The sequence below is a fragment of the Panthera pardus genome, unplaced genomic scaffold, assembly GCF_024362965.1.
Source record: "Panthera pardus isolate Hobbes unplaced genomic scaffold, ASM2436296v1 HiC_scaffold_10, whole genome shotgun sequence".
NCBI lineage: Eukaryota > Metazoa > Chordata > Mammalia > Carnivora > Felidae > Panthera > Panthera pardus.
This window is the reverse complement of record NW_026526655.1, coordinates 15,711,026-15,722,948: the sequence shown is the minus strand read 5'-3', so window position 1 is coordinate 15,722,948 and position 11,923 is coordinate 15,711,026. Positions and strand designations below refer to the sequence as shown.

Genomic DNA, 11,923 nt, shown 5'->3' with positions numbered 1-11,923 from the left:
AGGTTGGAGTTTTGCCAGCTTACACATTGACGAAGGGCAGGGTGATGGGAGAAAGGATGGATATGAATAAAATCAACCCTTGAAACAAACCCTTTTAAAGTATCAGTTACAGAAGTTGCCAGGGAGGAACCAAGGAAGGGGATTCCCTCATCCACTGTCTACCACCAAAGACTGCTCTGGCTTCTCTCAGCCTCCCTCCCAGGATTTGGACCACACTTTCCAGGAGACTTCTCTGAGGACCAGTGGCCTGGGGTTGGCAGCATGAGACCTTGGAAGGCCTAGTGTATCTTGAACCAGCTTCTTGGATTCCCAATCTTGAATAAGCTGTTTTGGAAGAATTCGAATATATTTTGGGAGAACATAAGTCCGTTATGCGGTGACAACAGTCCTCGATGACAATGATACATTAACATCACATAAATATATAATAGTAATACTACATAATCACATTATATTACTATTTTATGCTTATTATGTTACTATAATATTATAGTACTATTATATGTTATATAATGCTATATATGTATTACATAATAGTATTGAGCACTTTGAAGGTGCTGGCATTGTTCAAAGCACTTTAGAGTTTTACAACTTCTCCAAATAACCAGATTGTATCTAGTTAAAATGAGGGAAAGGGGGCACAGAGAGGTTAATTAACTTGCCCTAGCCACAGAGCTAGGAAGTGGCAAAGCTAAAATTTGAACCCAGGGCATTTTGTTGACAGTCCTGATCAGTTAGAAAGCCATAGGTTTCTGGGTTGCCTGGCTGGCTCAGTGGGTAGAGAATGCTACTCTTGATTTCGGAGTAGTGGTGACTTTGAGCTCCACATTGGGAGGAGAGTTTACTTAAAAAAATAAAATTTAAAAAATTAACTAAAAAAAAAAAAGAAAGCCGTAGGTTTTCACCACTCTGATTAAACCCCAAAGGGATGAGATCTGGGGGCTGCCCAATATTTAACCTCTCCTTTGTTTGCTTTGTTCTGGTTGTAAATAAATTTCAACTAAAGTTACCTTTAATGTTTCTGGGAGGCACCGCCCTATCTTATCTCTCTTGAAGAGAATGTGGTAATCTACTCCATCTCACTCTCCCTTTAAAACGTACTGAATGATACAATCCTACTGAAAATTTTTGCTTATGTTAACCAACCCTTTTTCTTACTCCCAGGGAGAACTTATTAGCCCATATTCCATGCGGAGAAGAACTTGAGACAGGTTGGTATCATCCACCCGCCTCTAATTCGGGCCAGACATGTGGTAGGCGGGCTGAATATTTGCAGAAAGAATCCAAGTCTTCCTGACTCCCTGAAGACTGGCTATAAATCTGGAACGTGTCGTCACTGGGGCTTATGAAGTCCTCCTAGGCTCCCAGCCCAGGGGCGAACGTCGCCTTCTGCTGGACCGACAGGTGGTCCTGTAAAGTCTCGGTGGGAAGCTGGTGCGGCATCTGCATGTGTGTGTGTGTGTGTGTGTGTGTGTGTGTGTGTGTGTGTGTGTGTGGTGGGGGGGGGGGAACTCCAAGGAATTGACTAGAGGAAACCCAAGGACTCTTCAGGTACTTCCAAGCCCCCACCCTTCACATTCGCGACAAGCTGGCCTGCCCCGGACAAAGGCAGTGTTGGTCTGGACACCTTTTGTGTCTTTGAAAGCTGTGGGGGAATGGGGGTATTGGACAGCCCAGAAAGCACAGGAGGAAGGAAGGACTGAGCTAACACCACTCCAAGTCCTTCGCAGGCTGCGACGGCCACCCCACTCTGCGTCTCTTTTCTTCTTTATCTCCGTATTTTGAGCTTCTCCGCTATTTTTAAGAACAGGTGCGAACTCAGAGCTTTGAGGAGGGCCCTGGGAAGGTCATGTGGGCATTCAGGGATGGTAAATACATCATCGGATCACAAATAACAGACCTTCGGCCCCGCAATGCGGGAGGAGCAGTCACAAAATCCAGGGCGTTAGGGCTGGGCTGAAGACCATGTTCCAAACAAACGCAAACAAACAAACTGAGCGGAGGTTTTGGATGCTGGGGTTGACAAGATATAGTGCAAACTGGTCCCCACCACCACCACCACCACCGCACCGCGCGAAACCAGCGGTCACGTGAGAGCGTCCTTGTGCCTTTCATCCCGGCTTCTCTTGTCTGCCCTTCTGGATCACAAGTGCGTGCGGGTCCGCGAGGCCGAGGATTGGACCAAGGGACTGAGAACGGGACAGGCTCCAGTGGCTGGCCCCAGCCTTGTGGGGATCAGCCTGTCACCCCAAGCTGCCTCAGATTCTCTCCAGCCCAGGAGGCTACTGGAGATGAGGGACTCAGGCCAGCCCCAGGATGCGGGATTCCCCCTGCCGCCCTAGGACCTGTCCCCAGGGAACCTGTCCAGGTGGCGGCCCCCGGGGTGGGCGGTCCCCGGGATTAACCAGGGACAGCCAACTGCTTTCCAACGGAAAGCCCTGCTTCCCCTCCCCCGCCTCAGAGTCCTTCGGCTCAACTGGGAGCCACCACGGGCGTCCGCGTCCAAAAGTAGAGAAATCGAGGTAATCCCCACCCTCCCACCCACCGGGCAGCAAACTGGGTCTCAGAGCAAATCCCTTTACACCTGGATCCAACAGCGTGGAATTAATTTGCACGCTGAATGACTGCTCCGAAGGGTCTTTTCAAAGCATTTAATAGTTCTCCTAGTGAATGTTTTAAAACATGACACCACTAGATCTGCTCCACAACCATCCTACTGGCGACCAGCAGATTCCTTCAGCTGTCACTGGCGATGACACTCACAGCTGTCACTGGCAAGGTTTTGTTAATTTAACCTCGAGACTTTCCTGGTTATCCAGATAATCCGCCCTCAAATCCTCACACTGTCACTGAATTTTGATGACTCAGGGGTCCTGGAGAGCACTCACCCATTTTGCAGGAACAGGGGAGTCTTATGGGGCCCGGAGTCGCAGCGGCACCGCCCTGCATTAGGAAAGATCACAGCACGTCAAATGGAGATGCAAATATTTGCTTAACTTTCCTGGGAACACAAAGTTAACAAGAGTGTGTGTGTGTGTGTGTGTGTGTGTGTGTGTGTGTGTGTGAGACGGAGAGAAAGAGAGAGACCAAAACCAACGATTACATAGTCACCCAAACCAGTTAGCTAAATTTTGACCACTTGCAAAATCCAAGCATTTTTCCACAGTCTGCCAGTTTCTAAGAGACCTGGTGGCGTTTAGTTCATTAAAGCGAGATTAAGGAGAAGGTCGTATTTCAATAAAAACGTTGTGAAATACAATGGCTTTCAAATCTCGCTGCACAGTATAATCACCTGGGGCGCCTTTTTAAAAATACTGATGCACTTCCCCTCCTGCAATTAACTATATGTCTCTGGGGACAGACACGTGCCTTTTTTTTTTTTTTTTTTTTTTTTTTTTTTTTTTTTTTAAAGCCCCAGGTAATTCTAACCTGCGGTCAGCGTTGAGAACTTCTGCTAAGGTTCGCATCTGGTGACAAGTTTGCTGCGGGTGAATTTAACAAGAAATGGTCTCAATGAACAAATCAGTTGCTGTGCAGAGATTGGTCCCAAACATTCTTCCTGGGCAGTAACTGTTTATTTCTCACTTGGACTCAATTCTTCCCCCAAACTACAAGTCAGGTGTAATTGTTCTCTACCACTCAAGTTTGACAATAAAATATTGTTAAACCCACACACAGTAGACTTATAAATGTGTTATTTCTACACGATGCAGATAAGTCTGTCATTGTGGTGGGAGATAATTGAGCCGCCCTTGGATTGCCATGGTTTTTTAAAAAATAGTAATTGGTCAAGATCATACCTAGTGTTCTGTTCTTGAAGTGATTAAACACTTTCTCTCCTCTTTATTTTGAAATGTGTCTTTTAAATATTAGGAGCGGGGAGAAGCTTTTTGCATATCTTTTCTACCTTCTTTCTTCTGTCTTCAACATTCCCTTACTCCACCCCATGGAGATGTGGTATTTCTAAACCAAAGAAAATCCAATTTTACATGAAAGACATTTTTTTTTCTAAAGGAAGTGTACACATTCTTCTTGAGCTCCTAGGAATATTCTTGGAAATTGAATATGGAACACTTTTGCTTTCCCCAAATGTAAATATTAAACACTCTTTCTTCCTGATTTATAATCAGGAATGATGGTAAATGTATCACAGAAACAAACTTGCTTCTCTTGAGCACATTTTAGTTTTCCCTAAGAGGACAGAAGCCTCAAGTTTGATTGACGGAGACAAACATGTTTATGGTATACATTACCAAGCTTTTCTTAAATGGACAATCAAAAGAGATCTAGCAAAAGATAGATAAAATCTCTCTCACACTTTCCCCATTCATATAACTTCAAATTAAGATCTGGCTGCAGTCAGTTTTAACCTTTATTTGAGAAATAGTTACTGTAGTAAATACTAGATATTTCTCACAATTACACTGTAATGCATACAATAAAAACATATTGTTTCAAAGGGAAAGAAACGTAAATGCATACATAACAGGGATGCAATTCATTGCCTAATACATGAATTTAATCAACTGTGTATCATGGCAGAAATGTAAAACACAAATATTAGCTAATGGGAAATAAATGATTAAAGAGGTTGAGTTGGGTCACGGAATCATGGGGGGGGGGGGGTTACTCAGCTATTAAGATTATAAATTTAGCCGGTCTATGAAGGGTACATTTTTAAAATAGCAAAGATGAAAGAATTAAAAAGGCACATAACGAACGATGAGAAATTTAAATTCAGTGTTGCGGGGAAATTTCACTGCCCAGTAAACATGTCCCACCAATGCAGGTGCTATTAGCTTTGCAGGAGATTGAGCAGTCATGGTCCTAAAAGAAGGAAGCCAAAAGGAGGCATACCTTGAAATCTCACAATGCAGAAAATGATCGGAAATGGAGGTGAAATGTCCTTCAGCCTCTCCACTGTCTTGTCACTGAATATAACACACTTAGGATTTTCACTGCGATGAACTGATTGCTCTGAAAAATCAAAGTGGTTTTCCAGTATATTTTTTCACCTTTCAAAAATTCTTATGAAATCAGGAAAAGCAACTGTTTACCTAAGCCCCCCAGGGTCTCAGGAGTTATTAAGGGGAATCAAGCTGCTTAACATTCAGTCCAGGGGGGTCCCATTCGGCCAACTTAAAAAACTCTGCCACTTACCGTATGCTGAGGGCTGACTAAGGTTTTGTGGGTAAAGTGTGTGACCAGACAAGGATCCTGCCCTTAGAGATTGAGGGCAAGATCTGCCCTGGAGTTTTAGATAAAGCATGTAACCATTAAATAAGACCACTGGAGACAGTAATAAGTGCTGAGAAAAAAAGAAAATTTTGGTAGATATTCCCTTGGCATAGAGTGATCACAGCACACCTCTCTGGAGAGGTGATATTAGACCCTAGGAAATCTGAGTGAAAACAAGGCCATAGATCCGCACAGGGCTTCAGTTTCCTTTTTTTTTTTTTTTTAATATTAAATTTATTGTCAAATTGGTTTCCATACAACACCTAATGCTCATCCTAATAGGTAGGGCTTCAGTTTCCAAAGCATTTTCACTCATATGCCCTTGTGTTGTATACAAGTCCTTAAGCCAGTCTTATAAAGTAAGCAGGGTTGATACGTGGTGTTCCCATCTTGTAGCAGAGGGAGCCCGAGGCTCAAAGAGGTTAAATTAATCACCAGGTCTTTCAAAGAAAGGAGAGCCTGTATGGACTCACATCTCCTGGGTGCTGCTCCTAGCCTTTAGATCCCACACCAATGTTCTTTCTAGATATGGATACCGTTTACCAAATCGTATTGCATTCAGAGGCTGAGGATTTAATCTATGACCTGCAAGATGAGTTTCTTTTGCTTGAAATGTAGGCTTTACAGAATCATGATGGTAACTCTAACCTGATGCTCCAGAACCTAAGCAGAACCTGGACCATGGAAACCATAAGTTCTTGAGCAGGTGTGCAAGCTAGAGAAGGACTGCCTTTTTAAGTTTATTTATTTTGAGAGAGAGAGAGAGAGAGAGAGAGGAAGAGAGAGAATCTCAAGCAAGCTCCATGCTGCCAGCGCAGAGCCTCATGTAAGGCTCGAACTCGGGAACAGTGAGATCATGACCTGAGCCAAAACGAAGAGTCCTAACTGAGTGACCCACCCAGGAGCCCCCAGGGCTGGCTTTTTACAGTGATTTTATTGGCAGTTAACACTCATGAGGTGGAGATGTGTCCAGAATTGGGTCAGGCACTTCCAAGAAGGTGAGAATTTCCATGAGAAGGGAGGAAAGCACCCACTGACATCAGGAGCCCTCTCTACAACTCATGGGACCGTTTCAAGAATTACCTTTTAAACTGCTTTGTCTTAGGAGCTGGCATACCAGGACTTCCCGCATGATGTAGGAAGTGCTTTAGGATGACTAAAGCACACCTGCAAAATGGGGACTACTTGAATAACAGAAAGCAACTGGAAATTGAACACGTTTTCCGCTGCTCTGTCCTGTCGCTTAATTTCTGATAAGGAAGTCAGAAATGAGCTGCAAGACAAAGTCAGCCAAGAAAAAATAAATCTCACCATGTTTAGGTACTGAACTACTAACTGTGTCTATTTTGACTCCTATATTTAGGAGTATTCTAGCTCAAATTTCTCATTATAAGAAATTTACATGTGCAACCTAAGAAGGAAGCAGAATGTGGCTTGTACTGTGACGGAGGCGATTCAGACATTTTTCTCATTTACAAGGAATAATTCAGTTTATGTCCTTGGTGTACCTTCCTCTGTGGAGTGTAAATAAACTCTATAAGAAGCAAGCTGGTCCCCAAATAACTTTAGACAGACTTCCAGGTTGCCAATTTGAGAGTGTGAAGTAACAAACAGGTGTGTGTGCACATGTGAACACATCATTACATACACAAAGCCAACTTCTGTCGGTAGCACGCACACACACACACGTGTAGATCTACTTGTGCAACGAAACAGTTATGAATGCAAACAGAATCTCAGCACTGGAAGTAAACAAAGAGTAACAGATAAAAACGAACAGAGAAGTAACACAAGTTACTTGCTTGAGGTGTAAACAAATCCAAGCTAGTTTCTGAAATGTGACTCTTAGTATTAGGAACATAAAAACATTAGGAACCTGAAAACATTTAGCAGAAACTGAGAACCAAACCTGACAGCAGAGTTTAGTTTTAGTGGATGTTATACTAGTGGATGGGTAAGCTGCTTCTCCCTTCAAAATACAATGGATAGATCTCCCTTGGCCTTCAGAAGTCCTGTGAAACCCTAGAAACAATTCCATAAAATGCCCACCCTCGCGATGTACATTCCTCCCATGTGTGACTTATTTCTCTCAGCCTCATTCAAAATGTGAAATTAGGATTTGGATGGGGATGAGTATTTCAAGAAGAGTGCCATAAATAACTGGGAGCAATTTCCCCATGAAATAAATTTCATGAAAATAGGTTTTTTTTTCTATAAATGCTTCTCGTTTTTATTAAGACAACGCAGACATAAAACACACCATATTGCAATTCCTAAATTGCAGCCATATCACTTATCAGTGACCAATAAATTACTTCACTCTATGATAGATACAAATGCTCCATTCAAGTTCAGTTAATAGAATAATGTCAGGATATCATGCAGACAGCTTGCATTAAATACATGAGGAATAACAGCATACCCTCAACAGCTTCTGTGATTTTCAGACATGAAAACTTTGTCTTATTCCAAATTTGAAGAGATGGAATAAAGAATGTTTTCATATAAAATACATTTGAAACAGTGGGGTTTTTTTTCTTTAAAAAGGCATCTAATCCACCTGCAACATACACTCGTAATACATCTTTTTAGTTAGAAAATCAGGTAGATATGTATTCTTTTTCATCTAATATGACCGATGTGAACCTTTCAGTGATTTCCAATATCAAACAGTTAAATTCAAAATAATATTTTCCCGGTAAGTGTGACATATATTTGTAATCAGAGGAAGAAAGACTTGTCAGTTTTGTCTTTGGGAGCTATTTTCTATTTTATCAGATAATTTAAAGTCAGTAGTTGTTCACGGTATAAAATCTTGAACCAATCACTAACACGCCTTTATTTTCTGCTCCTAATCTTGAAATGTATTTGGACTGGAGGTACGGGAGAAATATTACTGCTTATCAAACACTTCCCTGGAAATTTAAATGCACAAAATTTCCAGATGTATACATTCTAGAATAAATTATTTTAAAAACGAAATGAAGAAAAAAGGCAGAGGAAGCCTACAGCTTATATTCTGCGTGAATAGCTTTCAGTATCTTCCAGGTGGGGGCAACAGTAAGTCAGTTTTGAGAAGAGAAGAGAGAACGGGCTCTTTAAGCTCCCTGAGTCCAGTTACAGAAGATGAAATGACTTCCTGGTATAGTAACACTGTGAATAAAACAATCCTAAGTTTTCACGATGGGACTTCTGGACTCCGCCGAGCCGGGAGCCGCGGCACCGGCAGCCCTGCGCGCGCCGCCACCTCTCCCGTCGGCTGAGTGGCGGCAGCCCCAGCGCGCAGGCGCGCTGCGCACCTGCCGGGGAGGGCGGGGGGCGCCCAGCTGCGCGCGGCTGGCCTCGTGTGCCGCCGCCCCGCTCTCCCGCGCCGTGTCCCCGGGGAGTGGACTTCACTCTCAGCGCCCCGGGCTCACTCGCCTTCCAGGACAGCCAGGAAGCGGGGACACCCTTGTTTCACGTGGACATCTCATTCATCCTTGCTCTGGACAATTCAAGTCCTTTCACAACTGCGGCAGACGTGCGCGCGCGCACCTCTCCCCTGAAACTCTCCAGTCGCGGCAGCCAGAAAATCAGCTCTCGGGCGGGGCGGCGGGGGGCCCACTCCTCTTCTCCTTCTCTTTGCAAATCCTCGGACTCGGGGGAGGGACGGCCGTGCACTCTGGCGAGGACCTGGGTGGTGCGTGAAGCGGAGGGCGATCTTGCACAGTCCACAGAGACGGGACTCCCCAGCAGCACCCCCGCCTCCTCGGGGTCCGTCGCTGACCCTGCGCGGAGGAGGCGGGGCGTGGGAGGCCTGAGAGACGCGACGCCGAGGCCCGGTGGTGGCCGGGCGTCCCGGTGCCGCACGGAGGGGGCGCATCTCGAGCGCGCGGAGCCGGAGGCCCGTCCCCCCCCCCCCCCTCCTCTCGGGCCGCGCGGGGGCTGGAGGTGCTGGCGGAGGCCCGGCTTGAGGCCCCGTTACGTGTCGCTCCTCCGCGCGCCGCCGCCAGCCGCCGCCCGCGCCCTCGGGCCGCCCCCCGCCGCCCCCCGCCGAGCCAGCGGCCGCGCCCTCGGGCCGGTACTTGAGCCAGCAGATGACCCAAGTGACGACGACCGAGAAGAGCGCCAGGATGCTGGCCACCGACAGACAGATGGGCCCCACGGGCGAGGGCGACCCGGCAGCGGGGGCAGCGCCAGGGGGCGCCCCGCCGCCGGGAGGTGCCCCCCCGCCGCCGCCGCCGCCGCCGCCGTAGTGGTTGACGAAGATGAGGCCGGTGAAGAGCAGCACCACCATGGAGAGGAAGGAGAAGACGACGCACACGCAGCCGGCGGTGAGCGCGGCGCGCTTGCAGTTCTGGCAGCTCTCGTAGGCGCCCGGGGCGCGCAGGCCGGCGCGGGCGCGGGGCTCGCGAGCGGCGTCCTCCGCGGGCGGCGGCGGCGGGGCCGGGGCCGGGGCGGGCGGCAGGGCGGCGGCGGCGGGCGCGGCGCGGCGCGCGGGCAGCGGCGGGAGGCGGTCCTGGGGCAGCGGGTCGTGCGCGGCGCGCAGGGCCAGAGGGAAGGCCTCGGCGAGCTTGGTGTTGTTGGGCAGGCCGTGCACGCGGCTGTCGGGCAGCGGCGTGCGGTGGCGGCACACGGGGCACGCGATGGCGCCGGGCGGGCCGTGCCAGGGCGGCGGGCGCAGCGGGCGCTCAGGCGCGGCGCTCGCAGAGGCGGCGGCGGCAGCGGCGGCGGCGCGGAGCTGCAGCTGGCTCAGGCACTCCTGGCAGAAGGTGTGCAGGCACGCCAGCAGCTTGGGCGCGCGCCGGTCCGCGTCGAAGTAGTTGTAGCAGATTTTGCACTCGTAGTCCTCGAGCGGAGGCAGGCCGGGGACGGTCACGGCGGCGCTCCGAGCGGCCGCGTCCCCGCCGTCCCGGGCTCCCGCCGCGGCGACCCCGGCTCCTGTCGAGCTCCCGGGGCTGCTGGTTGGGCTCCGCTCGCCGCCGCCGCCGCCGCCGCTGTCGCTCGCCGGCGCTGCCATGGCATGATCCGCCCCTCATCGGGGGCAAGGTGAGGAGTCTTCCTCCCCCTCGGTCGTCGCCTCGGCTCTCGGCAGGGAGGAGGCGCTTCTGCCTCCCCCCTCGGGCTGCTGTCGCCTGGCGGGGGAGGCACCGCTGGCTGGGCCGGGCGGGGGCGCAGCGACGACCGCCTTCCCTCACGCTGCCCCAAGGCGCGGGCGCCTCGGTCCCTCCCAATCCCCTGGCGTCTCTCCGCAGTCCCCCCCTGAGCTTCTCAAGGCCGCTCTCCTGGCCCCTTTGGATGTCAGTTTTTGTTGGAATTGGAAGTGGAGGGAGGATGGGGGGGGCGGTGCAGGAACGAAATTTGGGGTGCGGCTGCTTCAGGATGTGGCGCCCTTGCACACACCCCCTCCCCCTCCCCGGCAAACAGACGAGGGGTGGTGGTGGCGGTGGGAAACCTGGTCCTGCTTTTTCCTTATTCCTCTCCCTCGTCCTCCTCCCGTTTACCCTCGTTATTCCATGTTTGCTCCCCTTGGTTTGGGGCTGAGTCCCTGGCGGAGCCTCCTCGCCCCCCCCCCCCCAACCCCCACCAGCAAGAGCTCACCGGTGATGTAATGCGGGACCCGCGCAGGGAGGGGAAGCGGCAGCCAGGGCAGCGGCGGCAGCTCCGGTTCCTGTTCGTGAAAATCGTGATCTCATTTCTCCGTCCAAGGGCGAAAGCCAGTAATTACCCTGCCATTTATATACACTTTCCACTTGTATTAGCAAAGCCCAGGTAGCCCTGCAGCGTTCACAGTGTGGAAGCGGAGGGCTGGCATGTTCCTTTCACCGTTTGGAGGAAATTTTGGAGCTAAACGGTATCTTTCTTTCCCCCTTGAAATATTGCTTGCTGGGATTGAAGGAGGCAAGAAGACAGAGACTCGTAGCCAGGTCTTGCTGATTTCCTGGCGCTGACCACAGGGGAGGAGGTAGCTCTTTCGTTGGTGCGCAGGCGTTTTCAGAGGGGGGGGGGGATTGCTGTTCTCAAACAGGTTCACGCATTTCAAAGTCTAGCTTAAACTACCCCCCCCCCCCCCGCATCACTCACCACCATCTTCCACTTAAACTTTTAATATGCGAATGTAGAGAGCCAAAAATTCCCTGAGTAACTGGAAGAGATCCTCTTGATTTATTAAAACTAATAGAAACTCTACTGGGCAGCTTAGCAAGAAGCAGTGTTTCTTGAAAGGAGCACTCAGTAGAACATAGGATTGGTGGTTTGGGGGGGGGGGGGCATCTGAAAGGTGCTGTTCAGATATTCCTAACCAGAAAGTTCTTCCCTTTTTTCTCCAGGTTGGACCTGCCCCCATGAAAAGAGAGAGAACCACAACAAGGAAGGTGAAGAGGAGGGTACTCTGGGTTCCCATGAGATGGGAATGTTTCCACTTCTTCTCTGTGTTATCTGCGGAAGGCAGTAAGATGCTCCAGAGAATGTTTGTGGAAAGGACAGATGAATGGAAAATCAGCTGAAGGAAAATGGCGGAAAGGAACCAGTAAGATACCAATGCAGGAATTGTCCTAAACAGCTGGTAAGTTTCTATGATATTTGAAACGGAATTTACTGTTTACTCTTTGTGAATCGTGAATGTGATAGATGTCTTAAGGGTGAGGGGTCTTTGGACAACTTACTAGAGACCACTTTAGCTTTCTAGTTCCTGGTTTCAGATTTG

At 49.2% G+C, this 11,923-nt stretch overlaps 1 protein-coding gene and 1 long non-coding RNA gene across 2 annotated transcripts; both read right to left on the bottom strand.

Moving 5' to 3' along the window:
- Positions 1–7,440: 7,440 nt before the first annotated feature.
- LOC109264998 (uncharacterized) lies at positions 7,441–11,197 on the bottom strand. Its single transcript, XR_008422883.1, has 2 exons — positions 10,819–11,197; positions 7,441–8,910 (listed from the first exon to the last, which is right to left on the bottom strand). It is a non-coding gene; the product is annotated as an uncharacterized LOC109264998 (long non-coding RNA).
- Positions 9,137–10,819, bottom strand: LOC128772482 (RING finger protein 225). The gene is given in 2 exon segments (XM_053904440.1): positions 9,137–9,262; positions 9,264–10,819. Coding segments are annotated over 2 exon segments (1,038 nt in total). The 5' UTR covers positions 10,238–10,819; the 3' UTR covers positions 9,137–9,198.
- Positions 11,198–11,923: the final 726 nt, after the last annotated feature.